This window comes from Myxine glutinosa, chromosome 5 (assembly GCF_964187855.1).
Source record: "Myxine glutinosa chromosome 5, kmMyxGlut1.1, whole genome shotgun sequence".
In the NCBI taxonomy this organism is placed as follows: Eukaryota; Metazoa; Chordata; class Myxini; order Myxiniformes; family Myxinidae; genus Myxine; species Myxine glutinosa.
Window position 1 is genome coordinate 167,103,290 of NC_136265.1, and position 16,147 is coordinate 167,119,436.

At 42.3% G+C, this 16,147-nt stretch overlaps 1 protein-coding gene across 2 annotated transcripts in view; it reads right to left on the reverse strand.

Moving 5' to 3' along the window:
• Window positions 1–15,505, reverse strand: part of LOC137426769 (serine/threonine-protein kinase/endoribonuclease IRE1) — a 102,968-nt gene extending 87,463 nt beyond the window's left edge. For both annotated transcript variants that reach the window (XM_068115634.2, XM_068115635.2), the window contains exons 1-2: window positions 15,306–15,505; window positions 3,044–3,185 (exon numbers count right to left, since the gene is read on the reverse strand). In XM_068115634.2, the coding sequence (XP_067971735.2) occupies window positions 3,044–3,185; window positions 15,306–15,356 (193 nt within the window). In that variant the 5' untranslated portion in view covers window positions 15,357–15,505. The remainder of the gene's footprint in view (window positions 1–3,043; window positions 3,186–15,305) is intronic.
• Between the last annotated feature and the right edge of the window lie 642 nt (window positions 15,506–16,147).

The following is a 16,147-nucleotide window of genomic DNA, read 5'->3' on the forward strand; positions in this document are numbered from 1 at the left end:
AAAAATATGGATCTCGTAAAGATGAAAGAAAAAAAAAACCTATGTGGTGTGAATGGCAATGTTCCTCGCTGAAATGTGAAAAAGCGCAATCGCTTTTCGCTCTGAAATACGTGCGAACGCGTAACTGAGTTAATGGCGGCAAGGAACATCACGTGATCGCTCTGAGCGAATCAGCGCGCTGCTCTGCCACCGGTCAGATTCCGTGCATAATATTCCTCGCTGAAATGTGCTGAGGTAAAAATATGGTAAAAAAATATTATGAAATAATTTTTTTTAGGTCGGCCATGTTCTTCCCGGGCTCAATGGCCATGTCTATGCCAAATATCAAGCACGTGAGCCTCTCCATTTAGGAGTCTATCGGTAACATTACACACACACATACACACACACACACACACAAACTGTGTTTTATATATACTAGGGCATGCCCGTACTATATATATATCTAAAATTATATCCCCCCCCTCTATTTACATGAAATGGTTTGGTCCAAAGCGAACGGCTTGCGAGTGGTGACAATCCCCCCCCCCCCTCTATTTACATGAAATGGTTTGGTCCAAAGCGAACGGCTTCCGGAGTTTGGTAAAGAAATCGCCATCGCGTGCACAAACGCGCAGGAAAGCGAATGAATCGCAAATTCGTTTTTATTAGTTTTAAAACATAGTTTAACGCCAACATAGTTTGCAAACGTGAAATAAATGAATACGCTCTCAAATGTGCCATCCGAGGCAGAGTGTGTCCGCCACGTTCGGCACACGCGATAGTTCGCTGCTCTCTGATTGGTTGAATCGTTTTTTGGACATAGCTCGGTAAGTAATTGTCCGATTAATATGAAACCTTGAAAAGGCACATCCTCGGGTCCCCAGCAATATACCTGGCAAGTTAAAAGTATATCGGACCCGTGGTTGTCGAGAAACAGCGGTCACAGACAAACAGACGTACAGACGTACAGACGTACAGACGTACAAACGTACAAACGTACAGAGATTACTGGAATTATAGATAGATACTAGGGCATGCCCGTACTATATATATATCTAAAATTATATCCCCCCCCTCTATTTACATGAAATGGTTTGGTCCAAAGCGAACGGCTTGCGAGTGGTGACAATCCCCCCCCTCTATTTACATGAAATGGTTTGGTCCAAAGCGAACGGCTTCCGGAGTTTGGTAAAGAAATCGCCATCGCGTGCACAAACGCGCAGGAAAGCGAATGAATCGCAAATTCGTTTTTATTAGTTTTAAAACATAGTTTAACGCCAACATAGTTTGCAAACGTGAAATAAATGAATACGCTCTCAAATGTGCCATCCGAGGCAGAGTGTGTCCGCCACGTTCGGCACACGCGATAGTTCGCTGCTCTCTGATTGGTTGAATCGTTTTTTGGACATAGCTCGGTAAGTAATTGTCCGATTAATATGAAACCTTGAAAAGGCACATCCTCGGGTCCCCAGCAATATACCTGGCAAGTTAAAAGTATATCGGACCCGTGGTTGTCGAGAAACAGCGGTCACAGACAAACAGACGTACAGACGTACAGACGTACAAACGTACAAACGTACAGAGATTACTGGAATTATAGATAGATAGATTATCGATTTATTAAATACTTATTCATTTTCTTTCTCCTCTGGAACTATCTTTGGCACCTTTTGAGCTAGGAAGCTGATATTTGGACATGATAGTGACCAAGTGATTTGGCTATAAAGGATATTTTTGATTTATTGATTAATCAATCATTTAATTAACTTTCAAAAAGTTACAGCTTCGGTTGAAACACTGGTGGTTTCGGTATGCTATTATCCAATTAATTAAGAAATGAATTATGTACGATTATTATTTATTTATTTTAATTACGCAATTTATCAATCAATTATTGTATACCTCTCCCTCCCAATACCGTTTGTATGTGCTGCACGGTGGCATCACTGGCTGCGGCACCCCGGTAATGCCACGCGCTGGAGGATATGTTATATATTAATTTGGCATGGGGGCGGTGTACTTTGAATGTATCTATACTAGTTTTCTTTAATTTTTTATGATAAAGCTCTCAGGGTCATAGGGGAGCTTATACACATAATTACCTGTGGGTGATGTTTGATGCCATTAGTGTATCTTTAATTAGGAAACAAAGTATACTGGATTTTAACCTGCGATCCCAGCATCATGAGCTATGTTCTCATAGGAGAATGTCAAACAGGCACTCCTTTATGGTTGCTGCAAATTTCTAAGGTCTACATTAAATGGCTAGGCTGGCTCGATAGCTTAGACAAAATATTTCCACTCACCTCTGAGTAGTCTAGCCTGAGTTCAAATCCCGAGCTAGCTATAAACTGTCACCCTGGTGCTTCCCAGGCAGGGTGATTCATCAATGTGTGCGCTGTCCCTTGGATGGACGTCAAACTGGGTGCCCAGTCTGCTAGCATTAGTTTAAGAACCTTGAAGGTCCCACAGTGTCCTTCAAACAGAGTAGCTGAGTTATTGCTGGCTCCCTGAATAAATTACAAATTCCTGCACCCCTCAATTGAGTATCCTGCATCGGGGTGGCGATCCATACGGGATTGTAACCAATGACAAAGAAACTGCTTCGGCTGAACCGACACTTTGTAAAGAACATGGTACATGGAAAAAAGATTTTTTTTTTAGATGGCTCCTCAATTGTATGACCACTCTAGCTACCCAACTATACCTGAGGAATGGTAGAACAGATGGATAATTTTTCAGTGATTATGAATCTTCTCCTTTATTTTTTCATTCAAGTAAGAAATTAAAACAAAATAAGATGGTGATGTCATACGAGCAACACCAAGTATCCAGGATAAAGTACACAACTTTCTGGGCATAACTTTAGAATGGTGAACAAAATCGTGACATAATTTTCACAGGTAACTTACCCCATACTTTGGCAATTAAAAGACATTATTAGGTAACAATGACTTAACAACAGAAAGGACCAGGCATAAACCATTAACTATATGCTCTCACAAACCTAGGATATGCTGGAATATGACCCTGAACAATATATGATGATTGAATAAAGCACCTTCTTTAAGAGTCCATTTTATGTCGCCAGTTCGCTTGTTCACAGCATGCATCCTGCCATCGAGCGTCGAGACGAACAGCAATGATTCGGGCATGGCGACGGTGCTCGAGTCAGCCACATGCTGCATGGAGCAAGCAAGACACTGGAAAAAAAAACAGGAACAATAAATTAATTCACAACTTAACTTATGACTCCCAATATTAAGAAATATAGATAAACAGATAGATAAGATTCAGCTAAGTGCTAAGAAAGCCGCAATACTATATTTACCTGCATGGTAACCAAACTCGAGTGAGCCAATACATTGGGTCCAATTATTGAGTACACCAAACTGCATACATAATATGTAGATGGCATCGAAAGGCAGTTCACTGCCCTAACCACAATCCGAAACAGCATAATTTTTTTTATTTATCATAATGACAATCGATGTACAGTATTATCCTCGGCTTTACTTTTGCAGCAGACTTCACAGTTGGATCCAATTATTTTAGCTCTTCAAATATCAGTGTTCCTATTAACCTTTGGAAAGAGAAAAAGGGGTTTATTCGAAGTCCCTATCTGTAGGTAATTTCACTATTTCAACAAAAATGGATTTCAACAAAAATTCCCATATATTGACATGTACTGGGGTTTAAACAACCAATATCACAACTAGAAATAACAGTCAGAGGTGGTAGACCCTCGCCACCACCTGTTTTGTGTGGTGTCTGTGTGGTGGTGTGTTTGTACTTATGTGGTGTGTAGACGATGCGTTGATGATGTAGGTTTATGTTCATACAGCGGACAAACTTTTAGGTTTCATTGAATAGATTAAAGTTCAAATCATATATGTATTTTATAGACGTACATAGGTACATATTTTATCGATACACATATTATACTGAAGTTGGCATATTTTTATAGTACATACTTTATAGATGCACTCACCTTAATACACATACTGTAGCGGTTGCCGCTGAACATACACAATCGCCTTACACCTGCCGAGGACGCAACCACGGAGCGATCGCTGTGCCGGGCTCGCCCAGACCGCCCGGAGACGCTCAGTCTCGCCTTTCCTGGGCATGTCCAGGCACGCCCGGCCCGTCCGGCGACACCCAGTCTCGCCGTTCCTGGGCATGTCCAGGCACGCCCGGCCCGTCCGGCGACACCCAGTCTCACCGTTCCCGGGCATGTCCAGACTCGCCCAGGTCTCCCGGACACGCCCAGTCGCACCTTTTAAGGGCAAACGCTCCGGCATGAGATATTCGAGTGCTTGTATATAATGCTGCCCGATAAACGGGCTTTTCAGTTTACCCGAGTTGATTTGATGGAATAAAGAAACTCGGACGAATTCCAGCTTTTTGTTGCGTCCATTCTTTCGATTCGAGTTGGAGCACAGCTCCTTCAATACGTACATTTTTAATAGTACGTCCTTTATAGATGTACTCACATTCTAATAGTATGTACTTTATAAACGTGCTTACATTGTACTAGTACATACTTTATAGAGGTACTCGGTTGAAAAAAGGACAACGTGTAATACAGGCAACGAATCAGGTGGCATTTGTGGCCTACATTAACCCTTTGAGTACGGGATTTTTTTTGGATAAAAATACCCCCGGTACGGGATTAATTTGGTATTACGGAAATGCAACCACGTACTGACGATCTATTTATAGGTATAGTCGATGATGTGTAGTAACGTCATCCGTACACAAAACTTTTTCGCGGGTTGCGGCACTGGACGTCATCCGTACTCAAAGGGTTAAGACATTATGTGCAGAAAGACAGACAAACAAATGGATCCAAATGCAATACCCTTTCCTCCGTGTCTTTTTTTTTTCTTTTCTTTTTTCTTTTTTTTTATACAGAATCAAGGCTCGTGAAAGAGCTAACATTTATTTCACAAACAAATCAAACAGACAAACAAAATATATCAAAACAGGGAGCGGAAGACAAGATGGGGAGAGAAGGGGAAGCACACAAACACAACATTTGAGAGCAGGGAGATGTGTGGGAGGGAGAGGGCTTGGGGGGAGGAGGCGTGGGAAGGGGGGGGGGGGGGGAGAAGTATAAAACACAAGGACACCAAGGACTTCCAGGACAGAAGTTGGTATTTCAAAAAGGTGGATTTGGGGTGAAATTAGCAGGGGTAGAAAAGATCAAGGTTTTGGATGGGGGAAGATAAGAGATGGTGGTGAACAGCTGTTTTAAAGACCTGGAGGGTGGAGTGGGATTGAAGAGAGTGAGGGAGTTTGTTCCAGAGGTGGGAGAAAAGAGGAATGAAGGAGTGAAGGTGAGCAGAGAGTCTTGATTTTGGCAGTTTAACCATAAGAGGGTTGCAGGCAGATCTTGTGCGACCTGTAGGAATATTTGGGGGACAGAGCCCAGAGAGAGCTGGGGGGGGGGGGGCAAGGCCAGAGAGGAGTCGGTAGAAGACGGAAAGACCACCAACCTGCCTGCGGTGAGTGAGTGAAAGGCCCTTGGAGTTAGCTTCATCGCGGGAGATTCCAATGATTCTGAACGCTTTGGTTTCAACAGCGTGAAGACGAGCTAGGTGTGAGGCAGGAGCACCAGCCCAGAGGGGAGAACAGTATTCCATTGAGCTGCGGATGAAAGCCTTGTATGTGGTGAGGAGCTCAGGTGTGCCAAGGAAGGACTTCGCACGACAGAGGATGCCCAGTCGGCAACTGGCTTTGGAGGCCAGATTTGAAATGTGGTATTCCCAGGAAAGATTCTTCTTGAAAAGAAAACTTCAGTATAATAACTATGAGTATATCTACCTAGATAAAACAGTGTGTGTTTGTACATTTGTCTGTCCCCTTCATAATGATGATTTGAGCAGGGTTTTGATGGGGAGATGTACAGATGCATTATTTATAACTAGTGAGGTACCCGTGCTAGGCATGGGTGGGAAGCCAGAAGCAAACAGACAATGCAGAAACGGTGAATGCTAAAGCATGAAACCAATAAATTCCACATTACTGTAGCACCTTCAGTCGCACGTCAGACATGGATAGCAAGTTCGTGAAGGACTTCCATGAAAAACGTACCCATTCGCAAACAAACGGGTACGTTTGTTCCATACCCAGTCAATGGCAAATCTGCATATGGCGATCCGGGAATTCACGTTTAGAAAGTAGAAACCATCACGGCATTCCGTCATTCACTTGAACTCGATATCTCTTTTTACATTCCAAACAGTATAACTCCAATCACAAATTAAATAACATTAATATAAAAAATAAAATTAACAACATTCGTGACATAAACAAATATTTAAATCCTGATGTGAAGTTCCGTACGGTTGGGTGAACAAAATTACGAATTCAAAATCGTAATTGTATTCACTCAATTCCAATCATCAATTGATACTTTAACAAAACGATTAACACGATTAACGTTGAACGATTTAACATTACGAATGAATGACGGTTGTAGTGGGATATTATCAAACCCGCACATTGCCGTCATCTGTCCACTTCCGGATTCGCTGCAGGTTCATAATTGTCATCAAAATCTAAACAGTATTTGTAGAATTTCAATAAAAGCCGCATCACTGTTCATATCGGTAAATATTATTCCATCGTGTTTGGAAAAACTGGAAAATTGGAAAACTTGGAAAACTTGGAAAACAATATAGCCTATTTTACTCCAGGGCGTCCCAGAAATACCCAGCCAAAATATCGTTGCGATCGGTTCAGCCGTTTTTGCGGTACCTGGGAACAGACAAACGGCCGGACATTTGGTGAATTATAGTCATATACACACCTGTTCACTACCTGACGGGTTATGTGTCATTTGACACCCTTTGCTGTTGGTTACACAAAGAAGAACGAGGATTATTGCAGAGGTTCGTCGTCATTTCAAGAAGTCGGCCAGAGCTTGATCTGAAGGAATGCACTGTAAGTTGTGAATTTGGCATACTTCCACAATTGCTACTTGTATCGGACGGATCATTCTTGTTAGCCTACGACTTCACCATCTTGAACTGCTGGCTAGCAATGAACATGTGGTACAACATCAAACCAGTGAACCAGCCACGACTGATGTATCTGACAACCAAGCAATGGATGTACCTTCGCAGATAGCACATATCTCAGATGCAGCATCAGAAGATACGGCAGTAATGGCTGGAAACGAAACCACAACTTCAACATTTGGAATTGTAGAGTAATCATTATTGATGGCATGGCTCTTGGGAATTATGTGTTCAAAACTGATCAAATGAAAACATGCCATGACTTTGCACAATCATTTTCTGAGAAGCTCAGCAACTTGACAGCAGATTATGACGAAGTTAGATTGGTATTTGATAGATATCTCAACACGTCCCTCAAGGAACAAATGAGGAAAAAGAGGACTACAAAAGGGAATTAAACATATTACCACGTCAAGGATACTATGTTAATCTAGAATATTTGTTGAAAGATTTCCTCTCAAATATCAAGACCAAAGCAGAACTTAGAGTATTTCGCTGCCAAGAGTCTAGAGTCTAGACTCTAGATCACAGCAAGAGCCCTAGCAACAGATTGATGAGATTCATCGTGACCTCTGGAACAGAAAGGAAGGGCAATATTCATGTGCCAAACATGTTACTCGCCCACAGTCAAAAAGAGGCAGATACTTTACTCTTGCTGCATTTGATACCCTTTGCCACATCCTCTGTGATACCATTTGCCACATCCTACATCCCTTACAATTGACAGACATGCAGAGGATGTGATTAATTCTCCAGACACTCCAGATTAATTCTCTTCCGACTGATTATTCAAATGTATGCGAGCCTACCAGTTGCTACAAGCTTTCTCACAGGGAAGGGCAAACTGAAGAGAAACATTGCAGTGCAACCTATTTATGACAAGTTGTGACAAAAACATGCATCAGCGATATTACACCTCCATGCTTTTACATGGTCTGATACATTTGGCTGATTTGCCGGCAGAACCAAGGACTGTTGTATCAAGGGGTTCCCGTCTTGTGATGATGGAATGCTGGAAGTATGGGCATCACCAGGGAACAACAATCCATCTCCAGAAATATGCTCCCATCATCGACTTGTCTGCATGCTATGTAGGCCCAAAGTCTTTTCCAAATTTTACTACAGGTCCATGTTTGAACCCACCAGCCCATGAAGAAATAATTCATTTAGTAAAGTGTGGATGCAAGGGAATATGTAGTTGTGGGAATAACAATATTCCATGTAGAGCGTGCATGGTTATGCATGTGGATGTGTGTGTTATAGCTGCAGAAACACAGTTAACACGGGTGAACAATGAGTGAGAGATGGGGATGATGATGATTGAGGTTCAAGTGTCAGTTTATACAATGATAATGAACAGTAAAATACACAAAATAGATGTTTGTTTGCTGATAATCTACACGGTGCTTGTTCATTTAGAATAAACTAGCAACAGTGCCCACGCTATGGGCGGGGCTTCAATTGGGAAGCCCAAATGAAAAGGCAAAATATCAGAAATTGAATGCTTTTTTTTTTTTTACTTGAAACGATTCATATAAACATCCGTTGAATCATATCACACGCAAATCATCAAAATCTAAACAGTACATGGCACCCATTTTGAAAAAAGATTGAATTCTGCAAAACGGAAGCGGCCGCTGCACATCTTTCTCAGTCGCACATTTATGTGTGAAGAGAGCGCGCCGAATCTGTAACACGGAAGCGGCCGCTACACCTGTTTCTCAGTCGCTTTGCACACGCTGCCATGTTACTTCAGAGCCGCACGTTTATATAGGAAGAGTTCGTCAGGAGTCGATCTACTCTCTCCTGGTACGTAGAATAAACAGTATTTGTAGAATTTCAACAAAAGCCACATCACTGTTCATATCGGTAAATATCATTCCATCGTGTTTGGAAAAACTGGAAAATTGGAAAACTTGGAAAAACAATATAGCCTATTTTACTCGAGGGGTCCCAGGAATACCCACCCAAAATATCGTTGCGATTGGTTGAGCCGTTTTTGCGGTACCTTCGAACGGACGAACGGACATTTGGTGAATGTGTGATGTAAGATGTGCAGTGTCAATATTGTGAAGAGTTTGCTTTTTCCTCTCGAAATGTATGATGATGCATGTATTTGTTTTGGCATCCATGAAATTCAAAATGGCTGTAATCCTTACACCTATAATATCGTTCTTTTGTTTAGTACCATTGTTTGTTTAGCGTTAGGCATGTCGTTATAAATATAGTATCAAAATAATCACTGGATTCACAACAGCAACTACAACTTGTGTTTAATGACAACTATTCCACAACGAGTGTCCATTTTCAATGCTGGTGGCCATCTTGGATTTGGTACCCTTACCCTGTTTGAAAAAAAAAAACCCATCCCAGATTATTTTAAAACCTTTACAACCTAAAGAAATGAAATCAAGTGTAAGTTTACTTTTAACAAATAGTTTGCACAAAATTACATAATGACATACACAATTACCCAACACAGTCTTGAAAAACAAGGGCATTGGTGCGGTCTGCGAGTGGCCAATTTGATTGGGCGAGATGATGTAAAATGCCGAAATATATTGTCCAAGTACTGCTAAACAGAAGGGGTTTGAAAGTGCCAAAAGGACATTTGTGTTCTGCAGTGTTCTGCAGTGTTCAAGTATATAATTCAATTGAAATAAAATAAAGATTTTAAAGGTCGTAGAAAATAAACATTCAGAAGTTTACCGCCGTTGATGCAGTGTCTTTTATACCACCTTATTCGTCCCCTACCAGTGTACACCGGAGGGGACTATGGGTTTGCAGGCCGTCCCTCCATCTGTCAGTCTGTCAGTCTGTCCGTCTGTCAATCCATCAGTCCGTCAGTCCGTCACGCAAAGAACAGCTTTCCGGACTTTTTTTCTAAACGCTTAATGCTCATGATTTCAAACTTGGTACATGGTTTCCTCATGATAAGTTACAGATCACGTTCGAACTTCATGACGTTTCGATCATTTTTGACAAAGTTATGGCACTTTGAACATTGGTAATAATTATATAATTCACACAGTGCAATACGTGCAGGCTGCTCCAGGGAGCGACCTTGCGGGCTTATTTTAACTCCGATTTACATTCTGTTTCCACTTTTAGTGAGAAGTAGGGGCCTGTGCAACCATTCATGAACTTTGTTTGGTGCATATAGGATAATTTTTAGCCGAGTTACCTCAGACCGTGGGTTGGTAATTATATAATTCACACAGTGCAATACGTGTAGGCTGCTCCACGGAGCGACCTTGCGGGCTTATTAGTCCCCTACCGGTGTACCCCTGGAGGGGACTATAGGTTTGCACGCCGTCCCTCCGTCCGTCAGTCTGTCAGTCTCTCCGTCTGTCAGTCAGTCAGTCAGTCCGTCAGTCCGTCACGCAAAGAACAGTTTTCCGGACTTTTTTTCTAAACGCTTAACGCTAATGATTTCAACCTTGGCACATGGTTTCCTCATGATAAGTTACAGATTGAGTTCGAACTTCACGACGTTTCGATCATTTTTGACAAAGTTATGGCACTTTGAACTTTGGGAAATCTGATAATTCTGATGCTCCTTAACTCAGTGCCATTTTAAGTTTTAATTTCCTTCAAAAAAGATTTTCTCTGCAATAAATTGGACCGATTGAGATCAAATTTTCACCGTAGGGGGGACTCGGTCTGTAGAATATTTTTATGGTAATTATGATGTCACAGGTCACGTGTTTCGGCCGCCATATTGTTTTTCATGAAAACACGAAAACCCCTTTTTCTCTGCAACGGCTGAACAGATCGAGCACAAACTTTGCAGGCAGAATCACATACCCATGACGAACCTCTAAAGTCAGCGAGCATGATGTCATGCATCACATGGTTTCAGAGTTATGACGTTTTTAAGCATGAACCTTTAAAACCGAGCTCCTCCGTCATTTTTGATCCAATCGAGGGGAAACTTCACAGATCTGTTCAGCATGTCAGTCTACTAAAATGTCCTTTTGGAATTTGCGATAGGGCACGTGGTTTGGCAGGTATCGTTAATTAAACGAAATTTAAAAAAAAAAGGATATCTCTTGTTTATTCCAGAGTTCCCCTCAAGCCGCACCGCGCGCCCTCAGCCTCGTCTCGCGAACGTCAAAAGCGTGACACAGTGCGCGCTTTCGTGAGGGGCGGAGCCAAGCCGAGCAACATATATATATATATACATCGATCATTGATCGTGAACCGGAAAATATAATAAATTACTGATATTAAGCAACTCGAAAGGTTCTTTATCAACAACTTCTTTTCTCGTGCTTCTGCTGACCTGTCTGCAAGGTGTATAAATCGAAGTCCCGAGTGCGAATCACAGGTGAGCCCGTCCTGAGGTAATTAGCGATTGGGAACGATTCAGAACCTGTGGGTAAATAACCCTTGGTAATTTCCCCAACAGTTTTCCGGACGACAGACTGCCGGTAGGGGACATGTATTGCAGCGCAATACTCAGAATGCTTGTTTAACATGTTACATTAGTTATTCGTGTTTGGTGTTTATGTCCTTTATGACGTCGTTAAAAACAGTACGTTTCCTGTTTGTAATGACTTTAAATTTTGTTTGACGACCAGAAAGGCACACATAGTAAAATAATTATCTCAATCCTCTATGCGCATGCGTCATCAGGACGAATTCAGAGCCAAAGTACTGTTAAACTGCAGTTTCGTGTTCTGATTCATGTTCTATAGTGTTCAAAATATAAAATTAAATTGCAATCAAGTAGTTCCTCAATAATGAAAATAGACTGACAGACAGAGTGAACCAATTGCTTAATCCCGCTTTGCACAATGCACGTGGGGTAACAGAAACCTGTCTGAACACATTCCCCTCCTATATCCTCAGCATCTGCCACAACTAACGACAATGTGCCTCCTATGTCATTTTGCTAATGTCAGTTGCTCCTGCTCACTTTTTATACCTTTTCCTTTCTCTCAAAGGAGATCCCAATCAGTCCACCGAGCATCCTTATCTCCATCCTCTGCAGGAATATTGCAATCACACACACACACACACACACACACACACACACACACACACACACACACACACACACACACACACACACACACACACTATACACACACACGACCACCCATTGTCTAAAGTAGAATGCAGGTGCTTCAATTTTCCCACCTGCTTGAAACCGACAGCAATTCAAACTAGAGCGCAGTAGATGGCACGCCATCAGAAATCCCGACACTTCCCACCAAAAGCAAAGTTGAAAGATGGCATAAGGTTCCACCGGGATTGACCCAATGTCGAATTTTAGGTTAATAATTCTTGTTTTGATCCCCGTCACCCTAAGTCCCCACCGCCTGGGTCAAATCCAAAAATATCGTTGCATATTTCGTGCATCCCCCAATGTTGATTCCATATACAAAATTGCATTTTTTGACCTTTTGACCTTTTGACCCTGCCCCAAGGGGTGGTGTCAAACGGACTGCTTTTGTACCTACTTGCTATGTGGTGATCATAAATATCAAGTTTGGTGAATTTCTGCACGACCATTTGGGAGAAGATAGCGTGACGGACAGACAGATGGAGTGAAATACACTATCCCCCTTCCTCCCTCCCCCATCCCCTCCCCCTACCGTTTCTTTTCAAAAAACGTGGGGATAATAAAACACAATCTGATGCAAAGATTTTCTGTCAGAACAGCAGCTAAGCCAAACAACAAACTCTCATGTCAAGAGAGAGACACCTGCATGGTGAAGGTTTAAAAAAACCTGTTCCACTAGTCTTCAACAAACCTATTATCTACCATATAAAACACAGTCAGGTTGTGTGTTTGTACAGATGTCTGTCCCCCTTCATAAGTGTAGGTTTTAAAGGCCCATCTTTTAACATGAATGTGTGTTCACCACAGTCTATTTTTGAGGATAAAACAAATTCGAAAAACATTTCCCATAAAAGAGTAATTACGTCTCTTACATTGGAATTGTAGACGGTGGCTTGCAAACCGAACCTCAAGGGCGGTGTACAACAGCGTTTTTATTAAATAACAACAAATACAGGGCGCAGGGAGGTAAAATTCACTGCACGTGATGTACAGCACGCGCAGAGTAAAACGAGTGTTAATTTATGCTTGCATGATGTCTAATAAATAAAGAAGATATAAGCACACCTGACACAACTCTGAGGCTTCAGACTTTGGCACGCTCACGAGGCTGTACCGTCAAATAAACAGCTCCAACCCGTCATTTTGATGGGCTTTTATACTAGTAGTTGTAATAAATGCACAGGTGAAAACAGTCTCAAGTTACCATAACAAAAAAAACAAAAACAAACAAAAAAAACACCTTTAGAGGCCATTTTTTCCCGCAAAGCGGGGGTTGGCCTTTTTCGGGCACCGTGGTTGTTGTTGTTTTTGTTGGTCCCCTTTTTGAAGCAATGTTTTAGTTACCATAAAAGTTACCATAAAGCAAAGTCTCAAGTTACCATACTTAAAGGGAATTTTAATTCATAATTTTGCTTTAATACACCAATTTATTTCCATGTTATTTTTGAAAATACAAGCTATAGACAGACAAAGGCCTTATAATTTCTGATTTCCCAAGGAATGGCTTGGAATGATGGAGGATGTCCGGTCTGCAGCTGGCTTTGGAGCCCAGCTTTGCAATGTGGTTGGCCCAGCAAAGGGGGTGGTGAGTCCGAGAAGTTCAAGAGACTCAAACTCTTCCAGTGGCCAACCACGGAAATAGCTAAGTTGATTCATTTGACGATCCTTCTGGAGTGACAGAGTGAGATTGTGAGATTTGTCAGGATTGAAAAATGTTTTCCATTTATCAGATCAGCATCCAATTAATTCCACAACAGCAGAGGGTGATGCAGCTGGTATCTTCCTGGGAGTGGGATGGGGGTACTCTACAACGCAATGTGGAATCATCTGCAAAAAAGGAAGGGAATGCTTTTCAAAGCATCAGAGAGGTCACTTCTGCAGATGAGGAACAACCACGGTTGACTGTAGGAGTGGAGGAACTCAGAAAGCCAGATATGAAGGTGGCCTTGTATGCCGCAGGCAAAAGAACCTGACAAGCAGTGCAGGATGCCAAACTCTACCTCATGCCCAATATATGTCCAGGAAGATGGTCCTGACCTCTTCTTTGAGATTGCTAAGGGAGGAGGAGCAGCAATTCCAGAGTTGTGGGTAAAGGTGGTAAAGAAGGACAAGTTGAAGAGAGCAGGAAAAGCAAGAACAACAGAGCAGGAGTTGAGGACATGGGAACCGATGCCATCCAGGCCTGTTGCTGATGAGGAGTCGAAGACGGACAGAACTTACTCCACCTACTCAGATGCGAAAAACAATTGAGAAAGCTGTGGGTACAAGGAGGTAAGGTGGCGACAAAGTGGGTTGGGTTGAGTACGCAACATTTGAGAGCAAATATGAGCCAAAACATTTTTCCCTGTCTCGAGCGGAGTCTGAGGTGAGGCTGTCTGAGATGATGACGGAGAGTGAAGATACAGCAGAGACGGAGTTGAGAAGGCACTCCAAAAACTTTTAGGAAGGACAATGAAGAACTAGTCTTGCTTCTCTTTGAAGGCTAACATAGTCCTCTTTTGCGATGAAGAAGGGTTAACGCTGAAGCATTAGTTCCCCTTGCTTCCCACATCAGTTACCATACCTCGATGAACATTCTGCCATTAAATGATGCCCTACATGTGAAACGCCAATTCAACATTGTATAGTCATGTGAGGAATGAAAGGCCTATCTCCCATCCACCCATCCCTCATCGTTCAACTTCTTCACACACACAGTCACACCGATCTTTGCACTTCACAAAAACACTAGTTTCCTGAAATCCAACACAGGAGGAGGCCATGAAGCATGTGCATTGTGTAATGGTTGCCAACATATGGTTGTTTGTCAGTGCTCTATTCTTTAGAAATGTCGAGTCTCAACCAAGGATGAGCACATACCATTTTTCAAAGTCTGTGGCATGAGCCAGCCAGGGTTCGAGACAGAGACCCCGCCGACTCAAAGCAGACGCTCTAACCATGTATGAGCCACCGAGTCTGAACGACCTACGACCCCCGAGTCCTGATCAGTCCATTCGTGACTTTTACTCCTGATTTGAACACACGTGGTCCACATCCTTAGCAAAAGTGCAACGTATACAATATACGTAAAACGTGCTCTACAGATCGCACGTGCAGCCAGATTGACGTCACACGAGGAAGGTCTGACGTCAGACCGAGCCTTGCTCATCTCGTCGTGCGACCCTGGCACGAGGATGGAGGCCTCACACGTAATGTACTATGTAGGGAACGAGAAAGAACCTCACCACCATCACAGCCATGGCCACCAACAGCACGAACGCTGTCCATACGCGCATGCCGGTCACACCAGTTTTCTCTTCCGCTTTCTCAAAACGTCCGAACACAATTGAATCTCTGGCAGCTGCTTCGGTTTGATTAAATGTACATGGTAACAACAGGAAACTCCGCGTTGCTCACTCTCATTGGCTGTCAGTGATCTGACGTCACGCGTGTTACGCAATTCGGGAAAACTCCGCCTGGTGGATCCTTTCTGGCACGTCATCTATATATTACGTACACAAATGCCTGAAATTGTGTATTACCTCTGACGCCGAACATGCATGGAGGTTATATGTTTTCACCCCGTCTCTGTTTGTCTGTCTGTTTGTTAAGAGGATATCTCAAAAAGTTGCAAACGGATCGGACGAAATTTGATGGAGACATTGGGTGTTTGACAACGAAGAGTTGATTCAATTTTAGTGAAGATCCGAATCCGGCTCCGGATATGAGAATTTTTTAAATTTCTAAGTGATTCTTCACCATTGAGTGATAGGGCCAAAAACGATATGTAGCATGATGTTTCAAAAAGTTGTGGACAGATTATGATAAAACTAGGTGGATGAGTTGGTTAGACAACAAGGCAAACCGATTAGATTTTGGTTCAGATCCGCCCAATCAGTGGGATACAAAACGTAAACTGGTCAACCTGGCGGACGTATATATAGTGCCTTCAGAAAGTATTCACACCCCTTCAATTTTCACATTTTGTTGAGTTACAGCCTGAATTTAAAATGGATTCAATTGAGATTTTTTTTTTTTTAAATCACTGATCCACACATGTCAAAGTGGAAATTTTTTCATTTTTTTT